This window comes from Python bivittatus, unplaced genomic scaffold (genome assembly GCF_059951505.1).
Source record: "Python bivittatus isolate LINGU-HERP-01145 unplaced genomic scaffold, Pbiv_v1 ctg000700_np1212, whole genome shotgun sequence".
NCBI lineage: Eukaryota > Metazoa > Chordata > Lepidosauria > Squamata > Pythonidae > Python > Python bivittatus.
The window spans coordinates 7,772,343-7,788,498 of NW_028277098.1; the positions used below are offsets into that span (position 1 = coordinate 7,772,343).

General features: G+C 38.7%; 1 protein-coding gene across 1 annotated transcript in view; it reads left to right on the forward strand.

Moving 5' to 3' along the window:
- Positions 1 to 1,968: 1,968 nt before the first annotated feature.
- Positions 1,969 to 16,156, forward strand: part of CACNA1E (calcium voltage-gated channel subunit alpha1 E) — a 281,325-nt gene continuing 267,137 nt past the window's right edge. The window contains exon 1 of the mRNA XM_088153792.1: positions 1,969 to 2,235. Coding sequence (XP_088009918.1) covers positions 1,970 to 2,235 — 266 coding nt within the window. The 5' untranslated portion in view covers position 1,969. The remainder of the gene's footprint in view (positions 2,236 to 16,156) is intronic.

The following is a 16,156-nucleotide window of genomic DNA, read 5'->3' on the forward strand; positions in this document are numbered from 1 at the left end:
CACCCACACACATGCAAACACTACATTGTTCCCTTTGGGGGTAAAAAAAGTTATTCAAAAACAGAAAAGGAATAAAAATAGTAAGGGTTTTTTTTCTTTTAAGAAAAAGAAGGACATAATCTTAGCATTCATTTCCTTGTTAGAAACATAGCCCTGAAGAACCCCACATTTAAATCTGAAAACTATATCCTATAACTAGACATCCCAGAAGTTTAGATGCCAAGCACCAGCCCACAGTCCAACAAATTTTACTCCTCCCCCAACATGCCAGGATATTTTTTTTCTGAGAGATATCCAGGGGCAGATTTCCTCAGAGATCTTTGGCTGGAGATAAATTGCCTTCCAGAGTTGATGAAACCAAGATATGGCTGGAGAGGGAAGGTGTTAGAATGTGGAAAGTTTTATTCGTCACTTTTGAACTTCCCATTTTGGAAGTACCTTGACTGTTTAAGAGGTAATGAAGAACACAGGTATGTTTCAGACCCAATTCTTTACCCATGTTTTATACCAGTGTGAGGGATGCAGGAAGCATCTCTCCCTCAGGGCTTAAAAGCATATGCCCTTATGTGTATTTTTGAATCCATCATTGACATCTGTCAGTTCAGTAAGGATAGTACCCTCGATTGTGCAGAATGTGGAACTAACTGGGAGTGGGCAGTACTGCTCAAATCCCACTTGGTGATCCATTCCCCATCTATATGTCTGCCTTAAATAAAGAAGTAGAAATTGGAGACACAGAGAGAGAGAGAGAGATGGAGATCAACTCTGGCCTCTCTAAATGACCAACTAAGAAATGACTATCTAGCAGGGCATATTTCTTGCTACTCAGCAAGCCCCTGCTCCTATGCAGGACTACAAAGCAATCTCTTTGTTCCTGATAGACCCCTCCCTCCTTCCTGATCTTCCCTGGGAAAATCTAATCTGGTTGCTAAACAGAAGCTACCCTGTGAATTTGTGTGTGTGTGTGCTTGTGTGTGTGTGTGTGTGTGAGAGAGAGAGAATGAATTGAACAGCACTGAAGCTTAGTCAAAAGCCATTGTTAGCACTCCTCCATATAATTGTATTAATTCTCTTGCAAAAGGTATGTGTGTGGGAGAGAGAGAGATGGATAGTTCTTCCCCACTCCTTGGGGGGGGGGGGAATGAGATAATGCTTCTTGTTTCAAAGAGGAAGATGGAGCCGATTGCGAGGAAGTTAAACACTTTGCTTTCTGACTAGATTGGAGGGGGCTGCAACCTGTTTCTCCACCTCTTCTTGTCCACGTTTACCCAACTGCAGGGCTTTTTTCCTCTCTCCTTCTTCCTGACAGGCAGATGGCAGGACTTGCATTGCAATCCTTTCCCGTCCGATTTTGACAGCCCCTCTGATTCCTCCTGGATTAGATTTTTTGGGGGGTCCGAGAAAGGAGGCGGAGTAGGGGAGAACCCCTATTTTTTTCCTCTACACAAAGCCAGGAGAAGGAGGAGAAGAAGGAGGAGGAGGAGGACGTGTCTGATTTAAAGCTCAGCCTCGGTGCAGTGAGCTCCACGTAAAAAGGGACAGAACCTGAGCTCTCCTCTCAGCAAATACACACACACACACACACACACACACACACACACACACAGAGCCTCCATTTATTAGGCATCTGACCATCTTCTGAAAAATTTACTATGGCTTTTGCTTGTAGGTTTGACTGATTTCTTGGTGGGGATTGTTCCCCCCCCCCTTTTTTTTTTGAAAAACAAACCCAATGCTTTGTGTTTTGTATTGAAAGGATTGCATGGCTGGCTATTAACCGTTGGTTCCAGAGGAATGGAGGAGTCATTCAACGTGTGGGTTTGAAAGCATCACCAAGAGGCAGACAAAAGGGGTGCTCTCCTGGGAACACCACCCTCTCCAACACACACGCACGCACCTTTCTTGCTGCTTGCTACTTTGTGGAAAGGAGGGGGCCTTGATTGGATCACCTCTCTCTTTTCCTTCCAGGATGGCTCGCTTCGGTGAGGCAATGGCTGGCAGGCTGGGATCTGGAGATGGAGCCATCGAACAGAATAGGAGCCGCCAGGGAGCTCCTGCTTCTTCAGGGGGAACCCCAGGAGCATACAAGCAAACCAAAGCTCAACGGGCCAGGACTATGGCATTGTACAATCCCATACCTGTCCGCCAGAACTGCTTCACGGTCAACCGATCTCTCTTCATCTTTGGGGAAGATAACATTGTCAGGAAATATGCCAAGAAGCTCATCGACTGGCCATATCCTTTCCCCTCGTCCCTTTTCCCAGCTCTTAGTATATGTGGTGCTATGAATGGCACTTGCTGAATCAGAAACGTGGGCAAAGGTAAGCTCCAAGCTCCTGTTCCATTCTGTAGCTGGATCACATGGAAATGGACATGAAGTGCATGCATGCCCCCACTCTCCCTTTCCATCCTCTCGATTTATTTAGGAACGCTTGCATTTTTTTCCTGCTGTTGTAATCTGCATTTCTCTTTGCATTGCTTCAGTTCTTTGCATGGGCTGATATGCAATGGGCAGGTTGATTTGGCTTAAAAGAGTCACAGCCCAGATCATTGGCTGAAAGAATCTGGAAGAGAGTGCAAGTGATGTTGCCAACTCTAGAAACTAAAAGTTCTCCAACATCTAAGGACATAATTTGATAGGAAGGTGATGACTGAGCAAAGGAGATCTTGAGTTCATATTTAACCATTCCTTTTTTGTAAAGCCAAGTTTCTCATAATCTCAAGATTTTTTTTTTTCAAATTATTTGGAAAGAGTTTCTGGGCCTTGTTCTCTGGACTGCACTATCTAACTTAATAAAACATTTTGATATGTTGTCACGTATGTTATAACAAATGCATGCTAAATGAGCACTGCAGTGGTTTTGACTGAACTGATTTTGACACGATGCAAGAGTGGGTAAGCTTTTAAGTTGCATAAAACTCTTCATCAGCAAAAGAAAGCTTGATTGAAATCAGAGAAGTTGATCCAGTTGGATGAAATGCCTTATTACTTAAGATGTAGGTATAGGAAATTGTGGATCCCTTTTCATAAACAACTTCTTTCTTCCTATATTATGGATAGCAAAACAGAACTATATGCTTCTTTACTCTATAGGGAATAAACAGTTCATCCTAATACCATCTTCTTCCTAAAAAATAATCTTAATTTTCATCCTGGTGTTTTTTTAATGCAAATAATAAAGATAATGATTGTGCTATTAAAGCATTACACCCTTCCCAAATCACTGTTGACCAGATCATTGCCCTGATCTCCAGAAAACTGGGCAACAGAGATCATGACATCTAATCTAGTCTAAGGCAATTAGGAATTAAATATAAGCATGGCTATATACATTACCCTTGCTATATACACCATCAGCATTAGCTGACCACTTGCCAACTAATTAAATCCTCCCCCGTCTATCCTTTGGGAATCTAAAGCAAAAGACACTGATATATAGCACAACTTAACTACTTCAAGCCCACCCACACCCACTATTCTTTCCTGCCAGGCTTTCGTATTGCCAGTTCCCAGTTCTAGTCATTCTGGCAAACAGGTCTTTTCACTGTACTTGCTTAGCACACCCATGCCACCAGTACAGAAGGTTGGCTTTCATTATAGATAGAATTACCCTCTTTTTCTCCACATTGAACTGAACATGTTAAGCAAAGCTGGTATCACAATCAAAACTAAGGCACCAAAACCGTTTAATGGATTTCTAATAAACACTCGATTCAGAACCATGGATAGCTCCTGAACATTGGTATCTCACAATCAGACAGCCTTCTTACACAGTGCTGGCTCTTTGTATAAATACTCAGGATAAGTCTGTCTGTCTGTCTATCTATCTATCTATCTATCTATCTATCTATCTATCTATCTATCTATCTATCTATCATCTGTCTGTCTGTCATGTATATTCTCTTTTTACATGGGGTAACTATTGTAATCTGGAATATACTTATTATGAAAGAAGTAGAAAGTAGCCAAACTGAAAGCAGCTAAACTGAATTCCAGATTAGTACCAAAGGTGTGTGATTTTTGCAATTGTACTGTGCATTGCATCAGACCTTTCTGGTATTATCTTTGCAGCCCCACCCAGCACCATGCATCCAGTTCGATAAGGCACCTTAGAGAGTTTTATTCTTTTTAGCTAGGGGTGTGTGTGGGTGGCTTGAATATTATAGAGACTTCTGGTGGATTGTAGTGAGGACTTCTGTGCTCTTGCAGATGCATTATACTTAGTAATGATAGCCTGTATGAGTAGGGAGTAGATCGCTCAGTATCAAAGGGAAAAAGTAGATTTTATCTCCACCACAAATGAGTCCTTTAGCTGCAGGATTTTTATTCTACCCTTGTATGAATGGCAGCCATATTTGGAGCAAGAGGTAGTTTTGTTGCCTCTTCAAAGTGTTCCAAATTGTACCATGTTTCCTATACCTTGTGGGATTCAGCAAACTATTCAGGATTGTTCCCGTCCTGTCATGTAAGTTGCACTTTCATCTTCTCAGACCTACCCTGAGTTCTTCCTTTTGGTTATGAGGAAATGTGACTGTAGAGCGTAACAGAATCTTGGCTAAGAATGTTGACAGAGGGCAATTAGTGTTAAATAATATATCTTATCCTTGTTCTGTTAACATGATTTTCCTGTACCTGCTTTTCTCAGGCAGCTTTTCATGACAAAGAAATTAATGCCATATTCGGAAGTATCAAAGACTTGGATAAGAACTATCTGCATAGTATTTTAACACCCAGAGCATAATTCCATTTTTCTTAATAAATCAATATAATAATAAGTAGGCCCTTGCAACAGAATTAAGAGAGCTCACAGTAGGCAAGAAATGCCTTCTGCAGTAAGTGCTCAAACTTTATGGGAGACATTTTCATCTTCATAGTTTCAAAAAAGTAATTGTAGAGCAGATCTTCATCTCTCTCATTACATGCTTACATTTTTAGTTGGAATATTACCAAGTGAGCAAGATGGATATGTGTATCCCTCTTCAGGGACATTGGAAAATAAATGACTATAACATTGCACTGCATAATCAGCATGTAATATGAAGCCTCTCCTGTTCTGTACTGTTACCAAGAAAACTACATGGTTGTGTCCATGTAGTCACTAGGAGTAGAATTTGATTCAAAGGAGTTATTACTTTTAGATCTTGCTATAAATATTAGGAGACTGGACTTCTGCTGTTGCCTATTCAACAAGGGATAACCTTCTACCAATCCAAGTTTGCATTCTTGCTCTAGCAACTCCCCTCATGTGCTTTTTGTTATCAGAACACTATCCAGTAGCCTCAATATAGCTGGAGACATGAATGGCCATGCTGTATTTAAAGAAAGAGAAATGGGCCCCTTTTTATAGAGTTGTGGTGGTTGAAGTTGTTGAGAACTAATAGAACAATCTGTTTTCTTAGAATTGCCCCAAGGACTATAAGATAGTCTAGAGACCCATGCAGAACGTCTCCTCCTTGTTTTTTAACTCTACATACAGTACAGATCAGAATAGTTGACTGGGAAGTTACAGAGCTATCCTTGAAGAAAGTTCTTTGAAGAAAGTGTCAGACATTAATACATTTGTTTACCAAGGATTTGCTGCAAAGGCTATAAGGATTATTTTTGTCTGTCAATGAAGCTTCTATTGAGCACAAAAAAAGAATCTGGAATCTTGCTAGCACAAAGTCTTGACTGGTGCTAGTTGGCAGAAACTTGGAAACTGTCAGAAATAATGGTGAAATGACAACCCAAGACCATGTCCAACTGGCATCATCATTTTTTTCTGGTCATTTCATCCTTTTCTCATGTCATGACTGTTGTTTTTTTTTTAATGTGCGTGTGTGAGTGAGTGCGTCTTCTAGAAGGAAATATTAAGTAGCCTATCAAAGCAGCTCTACTTACTTACTTTATTTATAGTTATAGGATTTTTGTCCCACTTTGAATTTATTAAAAGCCATCCCAAGGCTATTTTTCTGCTAAGATGAGGATTTATTATACTGCAATAAATAAGTCAAATATTAAGTTTCTTCTTATGGCTTTGTGCTCTCCACAGCCTAGCCACCTATAATCTGGTTTTGCATTATCCTCTGGAATTTACCTTTCCCGTAGAAACTCCAGAGAAATGAACAAGATTTTTATATTAGCCCATTCTTTTCTATTGTGGGATGTATGGTGAAAGAGTTTAAGACTGTTCACTTCAAGTGCAGAATGTTCAACTTGCCTTAGTATTTAGCAGGTTACAGAGGTCAGCTACCATGTTTAGCTGCTTGTTGTGCCATAAAGTACTGCAGCTAATGAACAGAGGCTAGTGTGCTTAATAGTGCAAAGGAGCTATTCAGACTGGTTTAGATTGGCTGAATTTACAGGCCAATGTGCATATGCAATACATTCTCTGAAAAATGGTCTGTAAGATAGATTATTTAAAATGAAAATATTGATTTCCCCCCATAAAGCAAACTGCATGAAAAGGAGAAAAAGTGTTATACCAATGACTTCTTCCTTTCTGATTTATATGATATCTTGACACAGAAACATAACAGACAACAAATTATCAAAGTATTGAGTCACAGAATACCTTTAATTGTGAATTTCATAGAAGCGTCTCCTAATATAGAATTCTGAAGGTCCCTTGGTAAGATCCAGCAAATTATGCTTTTGCTCCTAAAACATCATTTTGAAAAAGTTTCATGCTATTGTCCTTAAATGCAGAAGACATTTAGAAATAATGGCATGAAACATTTTTAAATTTGAAGTTTTAAAGATGAAAATTAGATCCAAGTTGTGAACTTTCCTGTTCTATGTTACATCTTTAGACCTATCTCATATTGCTAGAACTGGACAAGGATTTCAAATACATTCTTTTATACATGAAAAATGGCATCATGATTCTTGATTATACGTTTTGCTTGATGAAATACACAGAGATATGCACTTCATATTCTCTTGCCAAAAAATCACCCATGCAGCTCGTATTGGGTGCCTACTATTTATTAGCTTAAAGTGTCTCATTGCCAAGAAGTTGCCAAGGTATTAGTCATCTTCAGTTTGTACATTATTGAAGTGATCTGTTACTTTTCTGAATTATTAATAGCAATCCATTTTTTTTACCTTATGGTGTACTTTGGAAGCTATCATTTTAACTCTTCCCAGTTCTTCTTCATTGGCTTTATCTGGATCACTTTAAGTTACCAAAAGTAAATGGTCTTTGTTGGTCATGTATATTTCACTGGCTATCTCCATGCCTCAAATATGTCTGATTTCTATTCTGATGCACTAAAATAATACTGAATTCTTCCTCCTTCTTTGCCTCATGGGATGCCAACATTTTGTCCACTGCTTCTCATAAAGAAAGGGATACCACATATGTAGGAAGGTACAAATTCTGCAACCTCACTGAAACATTAAAAAGTCCCTAGGAATAAAAATCTGAATGAAATCTGAATGAAATACTAAATGAGTTAGTCATCCTATAAGTATTCATAAGGAGCTCTGAGAACCTGACCTCCTTATGTCTTCTGTCAAGATAAACCCTTATTCTCTACTTAAATATCATCCTGTGTCTTAATTAAAAAGGATTTCTGTTTCATAATCTAACTTCAGTGAACAGTATCCACCCTCTCTTTTTTAGAGGCTAATGAATCAGAAAATGTTCAAAGGGATTTTTAATAGACAGTAGCTTCAAATTACTCTTGTATTAACATATTAAATATTTACTAAGATAGAGGCTATAGCAAAGGCTACCTTTCAAGCAATCATGTTCTAGGATCCATATAGGTCCTGGTTCTCAGGGCAAGAGAATAGAGGCCAATGGAGACCTGAACAAAGTAGATATGGGTGAAATCTCAAAGGTTGCAGTTAGTGGCCAGAAGAATCAGAGACAAATAATTTGGTTCAAGTTGCCTAAGAAAGTACATTCCAGAGGTAGTAATCAATCAGAATTCAGGTTACAAAATGTGGAATTTATCTAAGTAAGGCCTTATATTGTAATGGACCCAACTGAAGAGCCGGTTTTGAGGCTAGTCTTTTACAAGACTAGGTGGCTTGGAACTGGGTTTTGAAATTAGCTGTGCATTCAACCAGCATTTATATCACATAACCATATTTGATTTGCTACATAATTAATCATTTAGTCCTGTTGGGTGGAAGATACTAGAAAAAAAATGACATCACGTTATCATTTGTGCCTGGGTTTGCTCTTGTTCTACAGGCACTCATCATGTCAGTTGTGAGGAGGGGGGCTTGACTGAGCTGCATAACTGTTTTTTAAACAATTCTGTCTCTTTCTTAGAAGAATAATCACAAAGAATAATCATTTTTGCATTTGGGGAAAATTTTGTGGATGTCACCCATATAAACTAATTCTAATTAGAATTCTGAAATGTTTAGTTCCTGCAGATATCTTCATTATAGTTTAAATGGCAAATATAATGCTTTCTAAAAGGCTTTGGGACTAAAAGAAGTCTGAGTTGGGCTTCCATTATCCATAGTTCTCTATCTATCCTGAAGTATTTGATGCTGCTCATACATCCCAAAAAATCTTATTTGCTCCTTTCCTTCTTGTCTTCTAGCATGCCCACAATGGGGTAGAGTACTTCACCCAGGTTGAGCAATATCAGTGGTCATTTGTTACTGTTGGTTAATGCTGAAAGGTTATGGATAGATTCTACACTGCAGTCACATCACTATAAACATATCTAATGTATACCATGTCAAAAGTAGGCAGGTCCTGCTGTGATGATGGGAGCTTTGTCTGGCCTGGTGATCTGGCATCAGTTTGAGCTTGTGAATCTTGAGGAATTAGATAGGGTACTTAGTGCTGTTAGTGCAGCCACCTGCAGACTTGATCTCTGTCCCACCTGGCTAGTGAATTGTTGAGAAATTGGGTGGCCAGCATCTGTAGAGAATCCTGGAGGAAACAGATTATCTGAGCCATTACCAATTGGATTCAGGCCTGGGTACAGGACAGAAACTTCATCAGTCACCCTGAGGTATGGCCTGTGGAAGGACTGGGATAAGGGGTATTCAACTTTAGGCTGGTTCAACTGGATTTTTCAGTAGCTTCCAAACTATTTCCAAGGCTAGTTTCAGTCAGTGATGGTGATGGGGAGAGGTCAAGTCTATGGGAGCTCCATTATAAAATGCTGTATGAGTCAGCTCTTTTCTTCCTGCTGTTTAATATCTACATTAAACCTCTGGAACAGGTAATCAGTAGGTACAGGGTGAAGTATCACTGGTATGCAAACAATACCCAGTTATATATCTTCATCTCTGGTTGAACAGGTAGTATGGTGGAAGACTTGGCTTGGTGCTTAGAGGCTGTGAGTACCTGGATGGGGAAAAACAGGCTCAAGTTGAATAGGAAGAGAAAGAGGCTGTGGATTTGAAATCCTGTGGAATCCAGAAATATTCTAACTCTAGATAGGGTTACCTTCCCCTGTATGGAGTTGGCTTGCAATTTGGGGATTCTTCTGGACTTATGGCTCTTGCTGGTACAGAAAACTGTGGCCAGGAGATTCTTTGCACAATTACATCTTGTGTGCAAATTGCAGCCATTCCTGGATCAAGAAGCCTTATGCACAATCACCCACTCCCTTGGTAACTCGTACACTGATAAATTGGACTACTACAATTTACATGGGGCTGTCATGAAGATCATTCAGAAGCTTCAGCTGATACAGCCTATAGTTCCCCATATAGTTATGGGCAGACCAAGGTTGGGAGTTTCATTGTTAACTTCCAGATGCAATTCATAGTGCTTCTTGTCACCTTTCAAGCCCTTCATAGCACAGGACCTGGATACTACTGTCAGCTCTATGAAGTAGACCAGATCAAGAAACCAACCCCCTAAGAAAGCTTTATACTTTATTGAATTAGGCTATAGTAATATAATATTACATGTCTGCCTGTGTTTTACTTTTCCTCTCTCTTATATTCCCATTGAGTTAAGGAGGAGCCAGCCTGAGCCTCTTTCTAATACTAGCATTTTCCCAGGGCTTAAGGAATGCTTCTGCCCTTGTTTCTATAATGGCTTCTAAATATTCCCTTCAAGGCCATCTCCATGGCTCTCTACAGTTACAAAACAGCCTTTTCTGGATTGAATTTCCCCATTCAGTGAAATCAGGAAGAAAAGGCTCAATGAAAATCCCCTTCTTGAGAGAATGTCACCTACAGGGACCATAAGGGCAAGCCTTTTCAGTGACTGCCCCACTTATAAAGGACAGTTTATTCCTGGATATCTAGTCCTCCCAACCTTAATTGGTTTCTGAAGGGTTATAGAGACCTGGCTCTTCAGAAAGGCTTAGGGGTTGTAGAATCATAGCAGGTATGATGTTCTTGCTGGATACTGATCAATGATATGTTTTTAGCCCTGTGTTTGATATTCTGTAAGCCACTTAGAGCCCACATACAGGAATTAGAGGCCTAGATAAATGTATACTTGCCACATTGATTTTCTGGTTATGAAATTACAATACATACTTTGAAATGAACCAGTAAAGCTGATGGTGGCCTTTTAAGGAAATTTCTGTCCTTTGTTTTTAAAGTAAAATTCCCAAAATTGCAAATTTTGTTTCCAGGGCAGCACTGAGACTGAAGTCTCAAAAATAAGCCTGACCTGAGACTAGTAAATGATGGGGCAAATTCAGCTCAGTGAGCACCTTACAGGAAACACAAAATATCACCTATCCCGCAACCTAAAAATCTTACTTTCCAGCTTGGGAATCTTGGGGTGCAATAGATTTAAGATAAGAGGAGCTGGAAAGATCTTGTTGTAAGATAATTTATATTTTGAATGGGGCCTTCACAGTCTAGGCCAGGTTGTTGAGAAAGCTACCCATTGAGTATTGGGGGAAAGAAGGTGCACAGAAATGTGAAAAAGAAGACAGATTAGGATCAAATACAGCAAGAAACAAAGCCAAATTAGTGGTTGTCAGGTAAAGAGTCTGGTTTACCCAAAAAAGCAATTATGTTTGGATTATTATGGGAGGAACTGGATTTGGAGCTTAGGAAAAAGTATACTACCTTTTTTCCCTCTGTCTAGTAGCTGAGCATGGACCACAGTTCCTGTGCATAGATTAATATAAATCCTGCAGATTCTGACATTAAACTATGTTTAGAATTCAAGTGCCATAGGCTCCTGTTGGGCAAGGCTGCCTATCTGTCAGTTCACTGGGATGACTTAGGATACAGCTAACTTTACCAACGTTCTAATGAAAGAGCATTGTAATTGCATATTATTATCAGATAATGCAGCAATGCCTACTTATTTTCTCTTTTGTAATTGTACAGTGAGACAATCAGCTTTAGCATCTTTTAACCACCTCTTGACAACTTGTGTGTTGCTGTCTCAACAGTCTCTTGAGTCCCCCTTTTTTAGACAATTGCATTGGTTTTAGAAAGCCCAGTTTCTGCAATCAGCAGAATCAAATTGACGTGTGTGTGTGTGTGTGTGTGTGTGTGTGTGTTTAGATTATCCCTTCCTCTGATAGGATAAGAAAATGTTCTCCAGCATACAAAATAGTTCTGTGGTTAGATAGCTGGCATGTCAGAGAGAAGCTAGAATGATTCTTCCTTCCTGACAGTCTTGTGTTCTGGAGTATGCAGAAATGTTTTCTGCATCAGGGATCACTGATCAGTATTCTAATATTTAACAAATAATTTGGAGTTTGATGAGGTATTGAGGTAAGAGTACAAAATGTATGGCCTGGAGTTTGAAGGTTGCTCATCAGCATCACTTTTGGGGCCCTCAAAGCTCCCCCAAAGTGAAGGTTTAATGATTGGTGCCTCAAATGTTGTAGGAGCTTAAGGTACCCATTGATCCCTTAAAATCCTCAAACCCTCCCCCAAAAGAGATCGAGCTCCACCAGCTTTTGGAAAGTAGTTCTTGACATGCCCCTAAAAGCTGCCCTCAAACCAACTGGTGTTGCCTTCCCGGTTAGGAAAAGTTTTACCTCTTAATTTTGCCACTGTGCCAAAAGGACTTTACATGGATAAATTGGAAGAAAAATGACTGAGGATTGTAGTCTGGAGGAGAAATGGGGTTGTTTCATCTAAATCCATTTGACTAGGTAATAAAGATAAAAATATCTAGGAGGTGGTGATTCAGTCCTGTATATCTGCTTGGTAAATGTGTAATTATACCAGCACCCTGTGCTGTTTTGCTTTCTAATGTAAATAGAGAGTGATACATAGGATGGAAATATGAGACAATAGTTGTTTGTTCCCTGGGGAGCAAGCAAATTTATTTGGGCATTTTGGGTCAAAAAGCCAGATTTAGTAGCATACAAGGAACTGTCCTTCACTGTTAATAGAGGGAACAATCACTACATTTATTTCTGCTTTTGCTGTAAAGCATCACAGCCAGCTTAAAAAAAAAAAAAAGATCTTTTGTAGCCAGAGTAAAAATCAGATAAAAACACAGAGACTTTCAACCTCTTGTCTTCTCAGTTTTCTATCAGTCAAGCAGCCGTCAGTGGCCAGGCCTCCTGTTTTGATTTTATTTACATGGTTGCTTGGAAAGTTACAATTGGGTTAGGATGCAAGATGGGAAGTGCAAACCATCAATATCTGCTCAATTCATCTTCTATTAATCATATTTGACCACAATGAGAGACCCAGAACAAATGTGCTGGCCTCATAAAGGCTAAGCAGAGAACACTGGATGCTTTACTGAATTATGCATCAGCAGTGAAGGTTTGTGCCAGGACCATGTGCTTTATATTGAGGGGACAAATCCTGTAATTTTGTTATGGGTGAAGGTGCAAACTTCTTTCATAGAAATGTTAGAAGCATACTCAACTGAATAATTATATGGTGGTAATGAGTCTGCCCAATTTGTCTTATTGATTCCACAGTCCTGTGTAGCAGTATGTTCAGAATTCAGATTTGTGAACATCTCCCAATTCTTTGGGGGGGGGGGGAGGACTTCACAGGGTAGAATCTCCTAAAGTCATCAAAGACACACATGTATCCATTCTCAGCCAGGCATTAGTAATTCTGTACGCATGATAATGTCCCTGTTATATAGAATAAATGATCCACTCAAGAAAAAGTTCCTTAGGGGTTTGTATTTCAAGTTGAATGTGCATGTTTGTGGCTACTCTTAGTAGAAAGCAATCCATGGAATCTATGCATTAGGGTGCAAGGAAGACATAGCATTCCTTATCAGGAATTACATATGGACTTTAATTCATAGTAACATGTACTTTAAGACATAGTGCTAATGCATGTGATTTGTTTAGTTTGGCTTAGAAGTATGAATATAATTATTGTTCACATGCTTTATGCTTAGTGTTATGTGTGAGCCAAACCATCGTGGCTTGTACAACAAGCTATGCCTTAACATAATATGGAATGTAGCCTGTGAGTGGTTAGTATAACATTACAATTAGGATTAAACCTTTTCTATTTTGGAGTCATGCATGGTGATTGTTTTGGGGCAGAATTCTGTTTGGCTGGGAAAGAGAATCCACCTTGCTATGTAAAAATATAAGGTGGCCTAATTTTGTTCCATTATTTGATTAAACACCATGAGAACCAGTCTGGTCTAGTGATTAAGGCTCCAGGCTAGAAACCAGGAGACTGAGTTCTAGTCCTGCCTTAGTCATGAAAGCCAGCTGGGTGACTTTGGACCAGTCACTCTCTCTCAGCCCTCAATGTCAGGCTTGGGCGATAAGCTGGTCGGTCAGTTCCTGTTCCAACCAATGGATCAAAACTTGGTTTATCCAAAAAAAGAGCAGACACTGCATATGTGGGAAAAACGCTAGAAAGAAAAAAGAATGATTAGACACTACAATTTTCCCAAAAGAGATTGAACTGTATATCCCAAATTGTTCTTCCTTTACATTCCTTCCATGTTAAAATAAATAAATTACTTATAAAGCCTTTTATTTCCTTTGAGGGTCATGTTTTACATAACATTAAAATATGATTGGCAACCCAGAGCATATATGGCTTCTGAGCCACTTTTCTGCAAATCTTGGAATCACCCAAGATTATCTTACTACCAGAATTTGGTAACAAAATGCCTAAAAGCAGTAGTGTTTTATTTCCTGTTGATTTTGTGTGATAATAAAGAAGGTAGGTATGTTTTCCCTTGTCTCTAGTGACATCTTTAGCCACCGTCCCTACCAGCAACTATCAGATGGCACTAATCAAGATTGTTTACCCATGCATTTAAAGTTATAAAGGAACTCATAAACATATGAATTTTACTAAATTTTTCAGTAAATTTCAGTGCCTCAAATTTTCTTCAAAGTTCACTATTTGAATGCTTTACATGGAATCCTGAACTCACTTATTTGAGAACCCCCCCCCCTGAATTCAGAGAAGCATACTTCTGAATAGATGCATGATTACTGAGTTATATCCACCATCTTTTGGCAAGCATCAAATATGAAATCTTTTGGTTTTCAAGTTTTAAGCCCTGTACAAACATCACTTCATATTTTTATCAAATGCTGTTGATAATACATTCTGTCACCAAATAGCTATTAAATGCACTTAAATACCCTGTAAAATGACAGTGTTATTATCGGATGCCATCAAATATAAGCGACCAAATATAAATATGGAAAGAAAAATATTCAGATATTAAGTAAATATATGGAAAATATTTGATAGCAATTTTGACAGGAGAATTTTTTGAAGAGAGCCAATTAGTTTCTGCTGGATGTATGTTTTAAATGGGAGGCTGACAGAATATTACCTTGTCTAAAGATGAAGAATTTCTTGGATGAAGTTAGACTTGAAATTGAGACAGTTACACTCTTAGTTATTTATTGTTGCTTGTTATTCTCTTCACTATTTTAGGTCAAAATCTCATCAGTTGATCTATAATGTGTATTAAATCCTAATCATCAAGAACAAAATAAATAAATTAGCAATTAAACATAATGCATTGGCTGTCTCCAATAGTATGCAGATTTAGAAGGTGCTTTTGAGCTATATTTTATCAGCACAGCCTTTATATATCTACCTGCAGATAAGTCCCATTGAGTCTGATGGGGTTTCCTTCCATATAAATGTGTTTAAGCATGCATTGGTCATTCGCCATGAGAAAGCGATCCAATGACAACTCAACCATTTTGGAATTTAGAAGTCTACTTTGCAAACAGACAGAGAAAGGTGAAGAGGATAGAAAATACACACATACAGAACAAAGTTGCTTTTCCAGAGCAATCTGAAAAGTAACTTTATCTTTTGGAGTTAATTTTCCCCAGAAATTAGGGACAGGGACAGGGAAATTATCCAGAGAGAAGAAAGGTGGTTTAAAGGTTCCCTCTTCACTATTTGCAGTGTTTATTCTCTCCTTTCCTCATTTTTTGGTTTCATTATTTGTGGGGAAGCTTTCTCAAGAGAGAGAGTGACTCTCATGCAATCTAACTGCTCTGAGGTAGTGAGTGTAACAGGTAGCCATGCCTATAATATTATCCATGGCAATATGTGACACTGTAATTTTGACAAAAGAAGACTCGCCTTGGTTAGCCATTCTGGCTTACTGAGAACCAGTACCTCGGGTTTTTTTTTTTTTAACTGAGACATACTGTGCCTTAAATTCTTAGGGCACAAAGTGCCATGGGGGTCTTTCATACAAGCCCCCATCAAACTGGATAAAAGATGCTGCACAAATAAACTCTGCAAAACCTCAGAAAACTTTCATGAATGGAAGACTAATCAAACATTATGAAGACACATCTAATTAAAGATGTATGCAATCCTATCCCTATTAACTCAGAAATATGTAAATCTTATCACTTACCTAAAAACGGATGGAAATGGATCTTTAGATGGGTTTTATACCTCTTCAACTGCATGTGGATATATTATCCCACATGGAATAAAAACTCATAATTTTACATAGTAGGGAAGCTTTTAAAAAATCAGATTTTTGTAGACCACAGATTCTAATATAATGTGGACATGTCAGATATTCACTTTTGCAGAGTTATTTGTGAGACCTAATTTTATCTAGTATCACTCTCTTTAAAGGATCAAAGGAATTACACTTTGATGAAATTTGGAGAATTCCAGAAGAGATCCTTATAACTTGTCACAGAAGTATAATTCTTGGGGAGGGGAAATGACTATCAGTATGGTTGAAGCCTGCAATGTTTCTACAGCTTAAGGATAAACTTGTTATCTCAGACTTAAAATGACTTTTCAGTCCATGTTCTTGAG